This window comes from Amblyraja radiata, chromosome 8 (genome assembly GCF_010909765.2).
Source record: "Amblyraja radiata isolate CabotCenter1 chromosome 8, sAmbRad1.1.pri, whole genome shotgun sequence".
In the NCBI taxonomy this organism is placed as follows: Eukaryota; Metazoa; Chordata; class Chondrichthyes; order Rajiformes; family Rajidae; genus Amblyraja; species Amblyraja radiata.
The window spans coordinates 43,115,518-43,134,742 of record NC_045963.1 but is presented as its reverse complement, the minus strand read 5'-3'; the positions used below and the strand labels follow the sequence as shown (position 1 = coordinate 43,134,742).

Here is a 19,225-nt window from a genome sequence, read left to right as displayed (position 1 = left end):
GGGGCATGTTGGTCGGCATGAATGATTTGTTCCGAAGGGCCTTTTTCCACTCCATGCTGTACGACTCTAAATAGAGGGAACATAATGCAAGCTTAGGGGTCAGCCGTTTTGGACTAATTTTGCACAGAACGGTTTGGGGAAATTTGGAATTCTCTTTCCCAAAGAGCTCTGTATGAGCAACAGTGGATAGTTGTATAACCAGACACATTCAGTGCATATCTTACCACCCCTTACTGCCAACATCCATCATGATGCAAAACCAATATCATCCTATCAATTCATCCACATTGCTGGATACTATTGGAACCCAAAGTAAAATGATACTATTTACTGACCTTTATTGCCAGGACGACTAACTGCTTGCCCCAAATTATTTCTGTGATGTTTAGTTGACATGCGTTTCATCTGCCTCTGGGTATTAGGTGGCGATGTTCCATAAAAACCTTCAATCCCCGATTCATCAGAATAGCTTTCTGGTTCAGAATCTTCAGAAACTACATTAGCATCATCTTCCCTAGGGCATGAACAAAAAGAGGCTCAATTTGTTGTATTGCAAACTATTCATATTAAACAAAAAGAGATGTGTTGCTTTAAGCAACTTCTCTTGAGGTATTAAAAGTACAGAACCAACCAATCAGGCAACCAAACCACAAAACATGCTTGGGTGGAGGACAACTTCAATAAAGAACTTGATTTCACATTTAGCAGTATTTCCTCTGTGACGGGTAAAGTTTGAGTCTACACACAAACTTAATGTACGTGAAGCACAACATTTGCAGGTGACAATAAACACAGGAGGTGCACACAGAAAACACCTCCAATTGATTAAGGAGTTCCTTTTGATGCTGAGAGCTTTACACAAGCAGATTTTTAAAAATCACTGTTGACTGTACTGCATATATAACAATAAACTTACGCACCGATAAAAACTGCACAGAGCTACAGGTAAAATCATGCACTCTAACCAGTGAATCTGCAAGCAGATGGTGCTCAAATGGCCAAGGGGCAAGCTGCAGCAATTCTCACAAACTATGACATTCTCAAAAAACAGTTCATGATATCAAGTAAGCATAGTATTAGCAACACCTAACTATATGGGGTGGAGTGTGAGAGACAGAAAGGCAATGGATACGTGCAGTCTGCTACACCCATGTCTATAGAATCCAGGGGGGATGGGGACAGTATGACAGCACAGGCACACAGCAAGTATCACGTTGCAGCAAGTGAGATCAATGCCCTTGCTGGGAAATTAACTCATGCTGTGGGAAAGGCATGAAATATGTAGTAGAGGCGAGTAGATAGCAGGGCTGCCAACTCTCACGCTTTGAGCGTGAGAGTCACGCATTTCAACCAATTCTCACGCCCTCATGCTAATGACAGAATTCTCACGCTGTCTTCAGTCCTTGCACAGCTAAGATCCTATAGCGGAGCCATACGATTTTTGCTGCACAGTTTGTCTCTTTGCGCCACATGACAGCGATCTGCACGGTCTGGGGAAGCGGGTCGGTCCCGGGCAGCGGATGTCAGCGCCTCTGTGTGCCGGCCGCGGGCACTGCTCTGCCGGCTGCCACTGCAGCCTCGCTTCCTCCCTCCCTCTTGCCCTTCAACTCACATGCAGCGCCAGCACCGCTAATCCACGCTGCACCGTGCCCACCAGACTCCCAATTGGGCGTCCGGGAGAGAGAGGGAGGAGAGAGGGAGGGGAGAAAGAGAGAGAGAGGGAAGGAGAAAAAGGGAGGGTTGGAGGCAAAGAGAGACAGGGGAGGGAAGGTAGAAAGGGGATGAAGGGGGGGGAGGGGAAAGAGGAAAGAGGGAGGGGGGAAGGAAAGGTGTGTGTGTGTGTGTCTCCTTGGGTGTGTGCGTCTCCCTGTGCTTGTGTGTGTGCCTCCCTGTGTGTGTGTGCGTGTCTGTGTGCATGTGTGTGTGCGTGTCTCTGTGTGTGCGTCTCCCTGTGTGTGTGTGCGTGTGTGTGCGCGCGCCTCCGTGTGTGTGTGTGTGTGTGTGTGTGTCTGTCTCCTTGTGTGTGTGTATGTGTGTCATCCTTTGTGTATGTGTCTCCCTGTGTATGTGTTGTCACATCCTGGCCTTAGACAGGGCTGCCAACTCTCACGCTTTGAGCGTGAGAGTCACGCATTTCAGCCAATTCTTATGCTCTCACGCTGATGACAAAATTCTCACGCTGTCTTCAGTCCCTGCACAGTTTGTCTCTTTGCGCCACATCAGAGTGATCTGTGGGTCAGTGGAAGCGCAGTCGGTTGACGGCTGTGAGTGACGTTGCATTGCTTCTCTTCTCTTCTTTCTTGGTTGGATGTGCAGCCGCTGACAACATGAAGCAGCCGGAGATAGAACTAACCAGGTGAATCAGTTGTAAAACATGGGGGGGACCACAATGAGGCCAAACATCTAGGACAGGGTTCAGCAACCTACGGCACACAGGGCCGAATCCGGCGCGTAACCTGAAAAACCGCAGGGGGTTTTTTTCAATTCGTTTTTGCGGGATCAGGGCAGGCGAGCCGACCTGAGATCTGCAGCCAGTCCCTGGGACGCGAGCTGATGTGGGAACTGCAGCCAGTCCCGGGGCACCCAGAATGCCAACTTGATCATTATGGACAAATTGGGCCAGCCGTGTACATGTTGTGTAACTCTGACTCTATGCAGATCTGAATGGGCTTAGAATTACCATTTAGGCAAAATTGCCCCCACTTTCCCCATTTTGATTCTTGAGATTAATTTTCCTTTGCTCTGTTAACAGCGTTAAAGTACTTATGAGGTCGAGTCAGGAAAGGGAACATGTTATTTTTTTTAGTTTGCTTTAATTTGTTAGTTGATTGTTAGTTGACTACCATAATTTCTGAAATGGTCTTGAAGTAACTTAACTGTTATAAAGCAGTAATAAGTGATTTTTGTCCAAACAATTGGAACTTGCATAAAATGTTTGCATTATTAGCAGGGCTGCCAACTCTCACGCATCAAGCGTGAGACTCACGCATTTCACAAAATTCTCACGCTCTCACGCTGATCACAAATTTTTCACACTCAAAAATCTGCAGGTGCTGGAAGTTCAAAATAAAGCAAAAATTGTTTTAGAGGCGAGTAAAAACCATTAGGGGAATATAAGGTGAATGCATAGTCTTTTTCCCCGGGATATGTGATTCAAGAACAAGAGGGCCTTGGTTTAAAGCAGGGCTGTCAAACTACCGGCCCGCCGGTTGATTTTTGGGGAAAAAAAGTAGTTTCTCCCGTGCAGATGAGGTGGTCCCAGCAGTGGTGCTGGTTTGTAGGTTAATCAGCTTCTGTAAATTGTCCCTTATGTGATGGATGGAACTGGTGTATGATAGATTGCTGGTCGGTGTGGACTTGGTGGGCTGAAGGGCCTTTTTCCATATATATTTTTTACATATATATCTTAATTTTATTGAACCATATATGATTGAATATGTGGCATTATTTTCGTCTTGTTTCTATATTCAAAGGGTCAGGTTGATTGATTTATTTGTGCAGAACAGTGATGGAAGTCCGACTCTTGCCTTGTTTCACTGTGTTTTTCTGTATATATATGCATAACAGCATGAATATAATCTGAATTCCATACATGAATATAGTCATTCATGTGCTGCACCTGTTGACCAGAGCCTGGCTCTATTGTGGAATGTAATTAGGAATGTAATTTAGCCTATCCGTGTTCATACCTAATCCAATATAAAGCATAAATGTTGCATTCAAGTGTAAGTTAAAAGACTCGCTACAGTGTGCACCAGATCGCACAATTTCAAGCTGAAAAATGCAAAAGCTCCCTACCATGGGAGGCGGGACACCCCCCTCCCACACCCTCCCCCCCTCGGTCGCTACGTACCCTTGCAATGTCTCACTCTCAACTCTCACCCAATGTAGGTAGGGAGGAGCCAGAGTGCAATTTGCAGCACAATGAAGTATGAAAGTACACACAGCCCGGGGTAATGGAAGAAACATTACAGTAGAGAATGTCAGAAAGTAAAAGGATATACAATAAAAAGATGATTGAGGCACACCAGAAAGGATGCAATAGGCCAAAGATACAAATGCATCTTCACATGGTAACTTTCACTTGTGTGCTGCAGATACAACCTCTGACCAAGGCTATGAGGCAATGTTGGAGAAATACCTCTTGCTAGGATTCATTACAACGGTCCAAGAATATAAAAGCAAGGATGTAATGCTGAGGCTTTATAAAGGAACTGGTAGCCACATTTGGAATGTTGTGAGCAATTTTGGACCCTATATCAGAGGAAGGATGTGCTGACTTTGGAGAGGGACCGGAGGAGGTTTATGAGAATGATCGGTTTAACATACGAGGATCGTTTGGTGGCTCTGGGACTGTACTCGCTAGTGTTTAGGATTCGGGGGGGGGGAGGGGGAGGGGGATTTCATTGAAACCTACAGAATAAAAGACCTAGATAAAGTGGACATGGAAAAGATGTTTCCAGTAAGGGGAGAGTCTAGAACCATAGGGGCATAGCCTCAGAATAAAAGGAACTCCGTTAGTAAATAAAAAAGCAAAAACAATTTAAAGTGGAGCGAACAAGATCGCGATTATGCCATATGATAATACTTGTCTAATTTTACATATTTCAATTACATACATTGCCCTCCATAATGTTTGGGCCAAAGACCCATCATTTATTTATTTGCCTCTGTACACCACAATTTGATATTTGTAATAGAAAAAAAATCACATGTAGTTAAAGTGCACATTGTCAGATTTTAATAAAGGCCATTTTTATACATTTTGGTTTCACCGTGTAGAAATTACAGCAGTGTTTATACATAGTCCCCCCATTTCAGGGCACCTATGTTCTAGCCATCTCCTATCATCGGTCCTCATCCGCCGGCACAGCTGGCCACCTTATACATGCGCACAACCACAGCCAGCACCAAAGATCCTTTAGCGAGGATCTTTGGCTAGCACATCTTCGGCCGTGGTTGTGCGCATGTGCCACCCTGCACATGCTACTTGCCACTGGTCGGCGTCGGCCACTTTCTCCCTCCCTTTGCATTGTGGGAGATATGGCCGCCATTGCTGTCCGGTCGCTGCCTCGCCGCGACCGCTGAAAATCAACGCTCTCTGGGACACATGACAATAAAACTCTCTTGACTTGGACTTAAGCAAAAAAGGGTTCTTGGGGAAAAAAAGAGCTGCCTTAAATTTAGTTGCGTCTGGGTGGGTAACTATGGTAAGGTGAAGACTATTCCATGCTTTAATTGTGCGGGTGAACTCCATGGAGCAGCCAGCATCTCCGGATAGAAGAAGGTACACAAAATTGCTGGAGGAACTCAGCGGGTGCAGCAGCATCTATGGAGCGAAGGAAATAACTGGGTTGATTTTCAGCGGTCGCGGCGAGGCAGCGACCGGACAGCAATGGCGGCCATATCTCCCACAATGCAAAGGGAGGGAGAAAGTGGCCGACGCCGACCAGTGGCAAGTAGCATGTGCAGGGTGGCACATGCGCACAACCATGGCCGAAGATGTGCTAGCCAAAGATCCTCGCTAAAGGATCTTTGGTGCTGGCTGTGGTTGTGCGCATGTATAAGGTGGCCGGCTGTGCCGGCGGATGAGGACCGATGATAGGAGATGGCTAGAACATAGGTGCCCTGAAATGGGGGGACTATGTATAAACACTGCTGTAATTTCTACACGGTGAAACCAAAATGTATAAAAATGGCCTTTATTAAAATCTGACAATGTGCACTTTAACTACATGTGATTTTTTTTCTATTACAAATATCAAATTGTGGTGTACAGAGGCAAATAAATAAATGATGGGTCTTTGGCCCAAACATTATGGAGGGCAATGTATGTAATTGAAATATGTAAAATTAGACAAGTATTATCATATGGCATAATCGCGATCTTGTTCGCTCCACTTTAAATTGTTTTTGCTTTTTTATTTACTAACGGAGTTCCTTTTATTCTGAGGCTATGCCCCTATGGTTCTAGACTCTCCCCTTACTGGAAACATCTTTTCCATGTCCACTTTATCTAGGTCTTTTATTCTGTAGGTTTCAATGAAATCCCCCTCCCCCCCCCCGAATCCTAAACACTAGCGAGTACAGTCCCAGAGCCACCAAACGATCCTCGTATGTTAAACCGATCATTCTCATAAACCTCCCTCCGGTCCGGATAGAAGAAATTGGGTAACGTTTCGGGTAGAGAACCTTCTTTAGATTTCCTCTGGTTTTAGTGTTTTTAGTTTAATTTAAAGATACAGCGTGGAAACAGGCCCTTCGGCCACCGAGTCCACCGATCACCCGTACACTAGTTCTATCCCACACATTAACGACGCAAGTCAAGAGTGTTTTATTCTCTCACGTCCCAGTTAGAACAATGAAATCCTTTCTTGCAGCAGCTCAACAGAATATGTAAACATAGTACTCTGTAAACAATGTTATAAATGAGAAAACAAAACGGTTATATATGAATATATAACTATACACACACGCACACACAATTTCCCTCCTGGGATTAATAAAGTTCTATCATATATTATCGTGTGTGTAGGAAGGAACTGCAGATGCTGAAGATAGACCCAAAAAGCTGGAGTAACTCAACAGGTCAGACAGAATCAGACAGGAAAATATTACCTTTTGGGTTGTGTCTGACAAAGGTTCCTGCACACCTTTGGAATGTGGAAGGAGCACCCAGAGAAAACCCATGCGATCAAAGGGAAAAGGAGCAAACTCCATACAGACAGCGCCCATATTCAGGATCAATTCCGGGTCTCTGGCAATTTTAGGCAGCAACTTTATGGCCAATGTACTGCCTCATAGTCTTGAACTGAACTAAAACATACAGTAGCTATAAAGGAGGACATAGCGTCACTTAGAGATTTAAAACTGAAAATGGATATTTTCATTTATTTAGTAACCAAAAGTTATCAACGTATAATTTTTTGCGTGTTGGAAAACAAAATATAGTGGCGCAGCTGGTAGACTTGCTGCCTCACACGCCAGAGATCTGTATTCGATCCTGTCCTCAGGCTGTGTTGAATTTGCACATTCTCCCTACAAGCATGTGGGTTTCCTCCCACATCCCAAAGACGCATTGGCTTTGTAGGTTAACTTGTCTCTGTAAAATTGCCCCTAATGTGTAGGGAGTGAGTGAGGAAAGTGGGATAACAGAACTTGTGTGAATGGGTAGACAAAAATGCTGGAGAAACTCAGCGGATGAGGCAGCATCTATGGAGCGAAGGAAATAGGCGACGTTTCGGGTCGAGACCTTTCTTCAGACTGATGTGACAGTGCGGGGGGGGGGGGGGGTGGGAAGAAGAAAGAAAGAGGCGGAGACAGTGGGCTGAGGGAGAGCTGGGAAGCGGAGGAGAAAGCAGGGACGACCTGAAATTGGAGGTCAATTTTCATACCGCTGGGGTATAAACTGCCCAAGCAAAATTTGAGGCTGCTCCTCCAATTTACGGTGAGTCTCACTCTGGCCATGGAGGAGACCCAGGACAGAAAGGTCGGATTCGGAATGGGAGGGGGAGTTGAAGTGCTGAGCCACCGGGAGATCAGGTTGGTTATTGCGAACTGAGTGGAGGTGTTGGGGAAAGCGATCCCAAGCCTAGGCTTGGTCTCACTGATGTAGAGCAGCTGACACCTAGTGCAATGGATGCAATAGATGAAGTTGGAGGAGGTGCACGTGAACCTCTGCCGCACCCGGAAAAGACGGCTTGGGTCCTTGAATGGAGTCAAGGGGGGAGGTAAAGCGACAGGTATAGCATTTCCTGCAGTTGCAAGGGAAAGTGCCAGAAGAGGGGGTGGTTTGGGTGGGAAGGAACGAATTCACCAGGGAATTAGGGAGGGATTGGTCCCTGCGGAAAGCCGACAGGGGAGGAGATGGGAAGATGTGGCCAGTGGTGGGATCCTGTTGGTAGACAAAGCTGGAGAAAATCAGCGGGTGAGGCAGCATCTATGGAGCGAAGGAATAGGCAACGTTTCGGGTCGAGACCCTTCTTCAGACTGATGTCAGGGGTTCAGGAAAAAGAAAGGAAGGGGCGGAGACAATACGCTGTGGGAGAGCTGGGAATGGGAGGGGAAGGAGGGACAAAGCAAGGACTACCTGAAATTGGAGAAACCAATGTTCATACCGCTGGGGTGTAAACTACCCAAGCGAAATATGAGGTGCTGTTCCTCCAATTTGCGGTGGGCCTCTCTCTGGCCATGGAGGTGGTCCAGGACAGAAAGGTCGGATTCAGGATGTGAGGAGGAGTTGAAGTGCTGAGCCACCGGGAGATCAGGTTGGTTATTGCGAACTGAGTGTAGGTGTGTGCGAAGCGATCGCCAAGTCAGCGCTTGGTCTCACCGAGGTTGATCATACGCTGAATAATCCAACCAGAATTTTGTTTGGAAGTGGAAAGAAATAATAGAAATTGCATTCATTGCAACGTGTAAAAAGAGATGAGATACTGTATTGTAATTTTGCTACATGTCATTGTGGTATATATCAATTGTTCAAGTGTTCAAGTGAGTTTATTGTCATGTGTCCCTTATAAGACAATGAAATTCTTGCTTTGCTTCAGCACAACAGAACATAATAGGCATTGACTACAACACAGATCAGTGCGTCTTGTTCACCAATCATGTCTTGATTGGTGAACATGTTTAGTTTGTGACTTTATTTGAAGCAGAAATAATATGTGAATACTTCATTGACCATAATTCTGACTGGTAACTACGCATTTCATCCAAGCACATTATCGCACGTGTCATGCAAGCCGTCTTAAGTGGCCACCTAAACTGTCATTTGGCAACCTAAAAAGCTGCCTAGGTTGCCCGGCTGGCAACAGGGAAGAAAAGTTAAGCGAGAGCCCTGGTTTAATCTATGCTGACGACCTCTCTATAACAGCACAAGGTACACAGTTCCAAGATGTTGCGACAACGCTGACAGAGGCACTCACCGGTTTATCTTCATACTATGAGGAAAACCAGCTGCGTGCCAACCCATCGAAAACACAGGTCTGTGCATTCCACCTGAGAAACCAAGAGGCTAACCATCAACTGGTCTAGACTCCCACATGGTCTAGACTCCCACTAACACATTGCCCAAACCCAGTCTACCTTGGAGTCACACTCGATTGCTGCTTAACATTCAAGGCACTTGCGGAAAAAACTAAAGCAAAGGTGGGCACCTGCAACAACATATTGAACAAACTCACCACCACCAAATGGGGTGCCAACCCAACAATAGTACGTACTACAGCCTTAGCACTCTACTTCTCTGCTGCAGAATACGCCTGCCCTGCTTGGGAGAGATCTACACATGCAAAGAAGATAGACATCCTTGAATGCCAGCAGCCGTAGCATTACTGGTTGCCTCCAATCTACGGACATAAGCAACGTCTACCTATTGGCTGGCATCGCTCCCCCAGACATCAGGAGAGCTGTTGCAAGTAGGACAGAGCGTCTGAAACAACTGACAGACGATAGACACCCATTACACAGCCTAGGCAGTTAAAATCCCGTAAGAGCTTCCGAACCAGCGTCACCACCAACTGAAGCTCGCCTCCAGATGTGGAAGAACAGACGAGCCACTGTCCCTATTTCCACCAAGATGGGCATACCAGCAGCAGAGCGCTTACCACCAGGTGCTGATGAACACTGGCTAAACTAGAGACGTCGCAACCAATTGTGAACCAGGGTAGGGCGGTCAAGTGTGACAATGCACAAATGGGGCTACATTGAAGTTACAACAACCTGTGACTGTGGCACACAGACCCAGACAATTCAACACCTACTGCAATGCCCATTGCTGGATAATCCATGTACTACTGCAGACCTTGCACTTAACACTCCAATAGCGCAACAATGTGTACAGCAGTGGCGAGCCACTATATAGCATAAGGACACGGAAGAAGAAGCAAGGATCTTCTTTTGTATTGTAACACGTTTGTGACAAAGGCCATACCATGTACTTTCTTCATAACTTGCTGTAGCCACTTTTACTTTCTACATCTCGTGGGCCAATTCTCCAAGACCACACAGTGCACCAACATTTTAGTTCAATATTCTATTTTTGTATGCTTCCTTCCAAAGTGCATTAACATCTGCCCAAATAAAACATTATAGTTCAAAGTAAAGTGTAACTTTGGCCTTGTTCACAATGTTTATGTTGGAACATTGAAAAAGAGCAATTTTCATTTACTGCTTTGACAGGTTCTTGCACAAAGCATGAGGTTAATTATCTCAACATTACATCACTCCATGATTCAAGCCTTCATCATTTTGGACAAATACAAGTCAGAAATCTTCAACAACCACATGAAAGGGGCATTTTAAATAACACAGCGAAATATAATAGTTGCCGGAGAAGAACTTTCACTTCAAGACCGAGAAAAAAAGTTTTGATTCTGCCAGCATTTAAGCACTTAACTAGGCATAAGTTCAAGACCCCCAAGCACGTGCAACACAGAACAGGCCCTCCAGCCCACATGTCTGTGCCCAACATCACTTACCTACCTCCACATAACCCATATCCTTCCATTCCCTGCATATCTATATGCCTATGCAAGTCTTTTAAATGCCACTAACGTATCTGCTTCACCCAATACTCCCAGCAGCGTGTTCCACGCTCTCACCACCCACTAATGTTAAAAAAAGAGATGCACTTTCACTCCAGCTAAGGGACAGCCCAGGTATGCCTGCACCGCATGGATGGAATCCATGTGGAGTTCAATGGAGCAGCACAGATTTACTAGTTTTCCACTGAGAAATGTGCTCAGTACCTGTGCCAAGAAAGAGCCAGGGAAGAAAATCCATGGCCACCAAAATCTAGATCTCATTTAACTCAGTTACTTTAAATGGATTTTATTATTGTGTGAACTTAAAAATTTATTAGAATTAGATTCCTTTATTGTCATTCAGACCTTTCGGTCTGAACGAAATTATGTTGCCTGCAGTCATACACAGAATCAATAATAACAAAACATACAATAAACACAAATTAAACATCCACCACAGTAAGTTCACCAAGCACATCCTCACTGTAATGGAGGCAAAGTCTTAGTCTCCGTCTCTTCCCTCCTTGTTCTCCCTCTGCGCTGAGGCGATTGATCCAGGCCGAAGATGCCGTCCTCCAATCCAGCAGACCTCCGTGGTGATGTCGCCGCCGCCGAAAGCCGGAACGCCTTAACAGTAGTTTTCAAATAATTTTTAAGAAACGGCGTCCAGGCATGTTTTAAAAGTTGGAGAATGTCAGAGGCACGCAAATATTTGCTGCTATTGTGTAGGCAAAGCCAAGCTGTTGTGTTGCGTTGTGATGAGAGGGGCCCAGCACTGTAGAGTGCTTTGATTAGCAGGGAGACAGTTTCCCAACCGAGCCATCGTCAACCACAAGGGACTGCCTGAGGGGAGATTATGTTTTATGAAATAGTAGCTGAAAGGGTAGGGTAGCTGCAAAAGATTTTCATCTTTTTTCTTCACATTTTTCTAACGAGTCATCGAGTTCAAAAATAGTTGTATTGGCGACCAAAAAAAAAATGTATTGTAAAAAACAGAAATTAGTTATAAAGAACTGTTATTCTTAAACTGGATGTTCCCACCACCCCCCCCCCCCCCCCCCCAGGTCAATTTCTGGATATGTATTAAACAACTAAGGCTTGGATGTTTTGTGCCTGTATGTAGAATTTTTAAACTTGGTGATGACAAAAAAAGCTACAAATGTGGAAATAGACTGGTGCACACGATGTCAATTTTCATAGCACGAATGCGGTGAGGCAACATAAACAAAACAGAGCAAAATTATAGGAAGTGCAGGAACAGGGTGTCCTCTGTGCACACATACTGATGTCTTGAAGTTGGCTGTCTAAATTGATCAGGATATGAAAGAGCTGCATTGAAAACTTAAGATTTAAAAAAATATAACACAGAACAGTCAGCACAGTAACAGGCCCTTCGGCTCACAATGTCTTTGCAAACATGATACCAAGTTAAACATATCTGCTCTGCCTGCAAATTATGCATACTCCTCCATTTCCTGCATATCCACGCCCCTATCCAAAAGCTGATAAGGTTGCAGAGAAGATTCACCAGGATATTCCAAGATTCCAGGTCTTGAGTTACAAGGACCAGTTGGGACGTTTTTCCTCCTGGAGCATACTCAGCTTAGGGATGACCTTACACGTATACAATTTTTTTTTTAAATCACATGATATGGTGAAGAGTCCCAATATATTTCACAGGGTAAAGGAGTCCAGAACTAGGGGGTTTATGGTCAAGTTGAGAGGGAAATTATTTAAAAGGAGACCAAGATTAATTGGCCTTTAACAATCTGATCCAAAGAGCTTACTATTTTTTAAAGAGAAAATTACTTAAAGCCAAAAGATCATAGGCTACAATGCAATAACATCAACATTTAACAGTTCCCATGGTTACTCAAACCGGTGCACATGCTGTAAGTGCAGCATACAATTTAATTATCCCTGTTGCAGGGATTTATTTTAATGCATCAATATGTACTCAATTGCCAGATGCCTCCACGTTGCCTGACTGAACATTTTCAAGGAATGAGGAAATATTAGTTCTCAGCTATAATTTGGATCAACAATTGTAAAGATAGAGTCAAGGATATTTTATTGTCATTTGTACAGCAATAAAATTATTACGCAGCACAACAGGTTTGTAAACGGCACTTAAGACAATATAACAAAAAAGTTCAATAAATTAAAAAAAAACAATATAGTGCAAAACAAAACAAAGTCCCAAGTGCAACCAAGGCAGTTCGGAATTTAGCTGGAGTTCATAGTGTTCAACATCCTGATGGATGCTGGGAAGAAGCTGTTCCTGAATCTGGACATTAGTTTTCAGACTCCTATAACTTCTTCCCAATGGCAGGAGTGAAATAAGAGCATGGCCAGGGTGGAGTGTGTCCTCAATGATATTGACTGTCTCTTTGAGACAGCACTCTTCAATGTCACTCTATCATTTCTTTGTCAACCAGCATTTGCAGTTCCTTGTGTCCAAACCATTTTTGAATATATCTGAAGAAGGGTTTCGGCCCGAAACGTTGCCTATTTCCTTCGCTCCATAGATGCTGCCTCACCCGCTTAGTTTCTCCAGCATTTTTGTCTGCCTTCGATTTTCCAGCTTCTGCAGTTCCTTCTTGAATGTCCAAACTATTTTGACAGACCAAGAGTTTGATTTATAGAGCACATCAAAAATAGAAAATATCCCAAGACATTACATATCCAAAATGCATAAAATGGACATGAGGAGTTGGTATCAAGATCAAGCAGCAAACACTAGGCAAAACCTGGGTGTATAGGGTCCCTCTGCCTCAATCCCACCCACGAGATGGACTTCCTGAACAAGTTCCTAGAAAGTTTCAAGAAGTAAATATGGTTCAGAATCCAAATATGTCCAGATATCTTCCAGATTTGTCCGCAATTACTGCTAAAGCTCCATAAATTCCAGATAAACATCCCCTTTAGAAATGTTTTACTGCTAAAAGGTCAGAAGATTATATTTTGGAAATACTAGACTAAGTGGGACCCATTGGGTCCCAGTCACCACAGGGGATGTGTGATGGGGGGGGGGGGGGGGGGTTGTCGGGGAGAGGGGTGTGTGGGCGGGGGGGGTTGTGATTGGAGGGGTGTGTGGGCGGGGGAGTGTGACGTTGTGGGGGCACGCGTTGTCGGGGTGTGTGGGCGGGGGGGTTGTGGGGAGACGGGTGTGTGGGCCGGGGGGTAGTGGTGGGGGGGAGGGGTGTGTGGGAGAGGGATGTGTGTGGGCAGGGGAGGGGTGTGTGGTAGGGAGGGGTGTGTGGCAGGGAGGGGTGTGTGGTAGGGAGGGGTGTGTGGTAGGGAGGGGTGTGTGGCAGGGAGGGGTGTGTGGCAGGGAGGGGTGTGTGGGGGGGAGAGGGGAAGAGAGCTTGGAGAAAAGATGGGGGAAGGGCCATGGGGAGAGTGCGGTATCATGGGAGAGGGGGGCCGGAGCCAGTGAGGGGGATCAGAGGGGAAGGGGCTGGTGGTGCGATGGGGACTCAGTGCGGGCACTGGTCGCTGATCGTTTTTCTCCGCCGGGATCAGAGTCTCCGCTTTCCGTTTGGCGACATCGACACCATCTCCGATTCCATGTTGGCTGGGCTGGGTGGGGTTGGGTCGGGCCGTTTCCGGTCCCCCCCGCCGAAAATTGTGTACTGTTGGAGACCTCCGCCAGCCAACCAGAGCCTCCCGCAGTTGCAGTAAAGACTCGATGGCGCAGGAAGGAGCAGACCGTCCCGTGGAGTGACAGTAGAAGGGACCAATCCGCGCGGCGCTGAATGGCAGGAGGCAATCGATCTGCGCATGCATGGTTTAAAAAAAATGTACACCTCGATAACTCTTACCAGCTTCCATCGATCGGAACGAAACTTGGTGCAATCGCATAACAGGGGAACGGTGGTGCTGGAGAAAAATCGTAACGCTATCGGGTACCGTTTTTGCACAAATAGAATGACCGCCAAACCGGAAGATAACAAGATCGGAGTTTTAGTTATGTATAGATTTCATAAACCTATATGCTACTGAGAAATTTAAGATAAGAACGAAAGAAAATGGATGTAATGCAAAGATTAAAGGTAAATCTGAGAATTGCAAAACATAAGTCAAAAGATAACTAAAAAAGGTATGATTTGTGCAAGTCAGCAAGAGACCAAAGTATGCATTTCTACGATACAACATATTACCAAGGGTATGCCTTAGGTCACTGGGAGACAAGACTAGTGTTGAGAATTGAGGTTGGTTAGTTCGTTAGTTAGTGGTTGGGAATAAAAAGAACAAAGTTTCAACAAATATTTAAATTCTGCTAAACACATGCCTATTGCAGTGCATATTCCAGAGGCAAAATGGGGAGGGGAACAAGACTCAATCACCAAGGAAAATTTACAATGCAGAACAACGGAATTAATGCCTGACAATTGAAATGAACTTGAACAGCTTCGTCCCTTCTGTTACCCAACTTCTGAACGGTCCCTCTATAATCTAAGGTATAGTCCCAATTTTCCATCCTGCCTCATTGGGGATATCCCTGAAACTGTTACGTTACAATGCTGAGAAATATATTCTCCATCATGTACCTTTTTCTTCACTCCACCTATTGCACTGATTGTATATAATTTCTAGTATTATCTGATCTGATAGCATGCAAAACAGCTTGTCACTTTACTTCGGTATGTGACAATAACAAACCAAAACCAACTATCTGCATCCTTGTGTCTTGTGATTGTCTTGCTATGGTGAATGCATCAATCTTCTAAAATCCCCCTTTATGGTTGTCAAAATGAGATATTGCACAGAAACAGGCTATTCGACCCACCATGTCCACACTAACTATAAAGCACTGATTTTTATACATGCCTAACCCTAGCCACCATTCACCTATGCATTCAGGGCATTTTACTGCAGCCAATTAGCCAACCAAACCTCACATTTCTCCGATGTGGAAGGAAACCCAAGCAACCAGAAGAAACCCATGTGGTCACAAAAAAAATGTCAAAATTCCGCATTGACAGCACAAGAGGTCAGAATTGAACATGGGTCACTGGGGCCGAGAAGTAGCAGCTCTACTCATGGAGCCACTGTGCCCGAAACCTTTCTAGAAAGGTTCCACTTTTTCAGAAAAATGCAAATCTAATCCCTTATCCAATAAAGGATGAAGACTGAAGTCAACCTGTCATATGTCATCAGAAATAGGTGATATTTACCCCCCAGTTATAGTTAGACAAAAATCTTAGTTAAAGCAGAATCAAAATGATTGTGTGACAGGGGAATTGTGCTTGATATATTTAGCAGTTTGTAGAGAATGCAAAACCAGGCTGAGTAAAGGGAAACCTATAGATATATTGTATTTACAGACGTAATCAGTAGGTTTACTACACAAAACAAGAGCTAAGTAATATTAGCTTACAAGATTGGCTAGCTAACAGAAGAGTGTTTGTATAAATGGATCATTTTCAGTGGTAAACTGTAACATGTGGGGTTCCACAGAATCAGTGCCAGGCCTATGAATATTTACCTAAATTGCTTAGGTTAAAGGACCAAATGAATTGTTGCCAAATTTTCTAATGATGTTAAGGTAGGCTGGAAAGCAACTGACAAGGAAGAAACCAGGCTGTAGGTGAGGCTAGTGGCCAAAAGTTTAGCAGGTGATATGTATGTTTATCCACTTCGGCAAGGGAGAAAAGCCGATTTAAATAGAGAGATTGCAGAATGTTGCTGTTCAGACGGATGGCAGTATTCTCATACAGTACATGCAGCATACTTAGCTTGCAGGTGCAGCCGGTAATTAGACCGGCATATGGAATGCTGTCCTTTATTACAAAGGGGACAGAGTACAAAGTTTAAATGTCTTATTACAAATGTAAAGGGGATTGACAAGAGCATACTTCGAACATTTTTGAAACTTTATTCAAAGAAGGATATATTACCATTGGTGGCAGTTCACAGAATGTACAAGGTTCATGGGAGCAAAGGAAGGTCAAACTGATGATGACCTTTTGAAACAAAAAGATTCCAGGAGGGATGTCTCCAACTCAAGAGACAACCTAGAACCAGGGGCACAGTTTCAGAATAAAAGATCAACCATTTACAATAGAGATTAGAGGTTTCTTCCCTGAACAGGTCGTGGCTTTCTACACTCAGGAGTGTGGCGGCAGAAACATTCAACATATTCAAAAGAACATATTTTTGATTACTGAAGACTCAAGGTCTTTGAAGAACAGATAAGCAAGACCAGCTGCCTTAACATTTTTTAGGCTCGAAGGGACAAATGGCCTCCTCCTGCACCGCTTTTCTATGCTTCTATATTAAATCATGGCTGATCTATCTCTCCCTGCTAACCCCATTCTCCTGCCTTCTCCCCAGAACCTCTGATACCTGTTCTCCCCATAACCTCTGATACTTTGCTCTTCCTGGCTGCTCCTCTCCAGTTTGGTACCACATGCTCATGGCAAAAGTATTTTCTTCCACTAACCCACTCCTGTGGCTCTCTCCAGCGTGAGAAACCAATGCGGCTTTTTCACGGGGCGACTTAACGCAAGATGTAACCAGAGTGAAGTGGTCGTGGTCTAGCACGATATCACACGATATAACGGGGGGTAGATAAAGAGTTCCCACGGTACTCGGCATTTCTGTTATTTGTGCGAGTGACTTGTCCGTCTCCCGAGCTTTCCCGTTAAATCTTGAATGAACATTGTGAAGTGTTGTTAAATCATCACGTGGCACAAATGATGTCACTTTTTTTTCACACACTATAAATATCCTCCCTTGGTTGAATTGGCTCATTTGGAGACATGTTTTACTGTGTATGTGGGAGACACAGATGGACTGAGCACAGTACCTCGGTCTTACTGTGTGTGGGAGAGGGGGAGAAAGAGACGTACACTCACAGAGGCAGAGTCTCTCAGCCTGTGTAAGAGGGAGGGAGGGAGAGAGAGAGAGAGGCACACACAAGGTGGATGTGAAATCTCACCTGCCTGTTTCAGTGACAGACACCCGCCGCCAGTAAATGAAGACACCCCCATCTGTCTCCCCCTCCTCTCCCTCGACTCCCCCACCTTTCCCTCCCAACTCCAGTCCCGTCCCGACCCCCTGGGAAAATGAATAGAGCAACAATCAACTGCTGCCTGTGCGCTGATATGACAATAAAGGCTACTTTACTTTACTGAGTTAAAGAGTTCCCACGGTAGACTGTAAAACTGGGACCCTGGTTCTGGACTCCCCCAACATCGGGAACATTCTTCCTGCATCTAGCCTGTCCAATCCCGTAGATACTGATTAGACCGGTATCTATTTATTTACTTTATTAATGATTTCAATTAAATATTGGGAACATCAGGCCGCAAACTTTATTTCTTGAGTGTTAGTGCTGGACTTTGACTCGACCTTCCTAGTTAGCCGGCGCCTGAGACTGAGCCAAGCAATGTCCGGACCTGACTTCAACACAAAGTGATGGAGGAACTCAAAGGGTCAGGCTCGTCCAACGCTCTGTGTTTTGCTCGTGATTCCTGCATCTGCAGTTCCTCGTGTCTACAGACCAGAGTTGCCACTTGACTCCGAGATGACCATCACAGAGTAGCAATGTTACAAAATTTTGAGATTTTAAAAATCAAGTCTGTAATTTATCCCATCAGATAAAGCATAAAAATAAGTTTAATTTGACATCTAATTCACTTTCATATCTCAAGTATTTAAAAAGTTATGGCCATTTTCATACTCGGAAATGAGCATCTTGTTCCCTATTGATTTTCTATGGACATAACAAAAAAGTTGTGATCGTGAACAGTCAAAAGCCCATAACTTTCTTAAAAATTAAGAGAACTGAATGAAATTTTCAGTTATCATAGATTGAAGCATTCTGAAACAAATATAAAATAATCTTACTTGGATGACCTGAAATTAAAGCATATAATTAGTTAGTTACCTAATTGTAGCTAATTTCAGACTTCAATTACTAGATCTAAACATCTATCCATTTCTTAATAAATGATTAACATTTTTAAATAGCCTAAATGTCCAAATAATATTCACAAATAATTCACAATAAAACATGATTTTAAATCTCATTTACATTAATTTATAGGCCAAATGGAAGGAATTCAGTGTTCAATTGCTGTAAATAAATGCCCATTTAAATCAGCTTTCCAGTGGGTCCCTGTGGAACGCGCTGGTTTAGAACGTTCACATTGCGGTAGATTTGTGCCTCAAATGCCCAGAAAAATACTGCGCGATATAATGGGCCCAAATTGATCTACTCGCAATATTAAATTTTGTATAAAAGGATCTTTAGAAGCCCTTTTGAATGTAAAAATATACAACCTACCTTCTGCTATTTTCTTTATGAGACCCTGCGGTTGCTGACGGTCGCGGGTTTAAAGATTGATTTTTAAACTACTATAACTATTATTCAAGGCCTTTAAACCTAATAATAGCTTTTGCGACGGGGTCTATCAGCGATTTTTCGTTAATAATTAACTAGGCTGAACATTTTCGATTGGAACAGCTTAGAGAAAATCGCGTTTTAAACCCGCCCCCTCTAAACGGCGCCAAAATCGCGCACAACCTCAGCGGCAGATATTCAGCGACGCTTCAGGTAGGCTTTGCAACATACCTACACAGAGCATACGGAAGATAGACACGAAATGCTGGAGTAACACAGCGGGACGGGCAGCATCTCTGGAGAGAAGGAATGTGTGACGTTTCGGTTCGAGACCCTTCTTCAGAGT

At 44.3% G+C, this 19,225-nt stretch overlaps 1 protein-coding gene across 3 annotated transcripts in view; it reads right to left on the bottom strand.

The window, feature by feature from the left end:
- map3k4 (mitogen-activated protein kinase kinase kinase 4) overlaps positions 1–19,225 on the bottom strand; it is a 168,012-nt gene that overhangs the window by 134,197 nt on the left and 14,590 nt on the right. For all 3 annotated transcript variants that reach the window (XM_033025715.1, XM_033025714.1, XM_033025716.1), the window contains exon 2: positions 336–514. In XM_033025715.1, the coding sequence (XP_032881606.1) occupies positions 336–514 (179 nt within the window). The remainder of the gene's footprint in view (positions 1–335; positions 515–19,225) is intronic.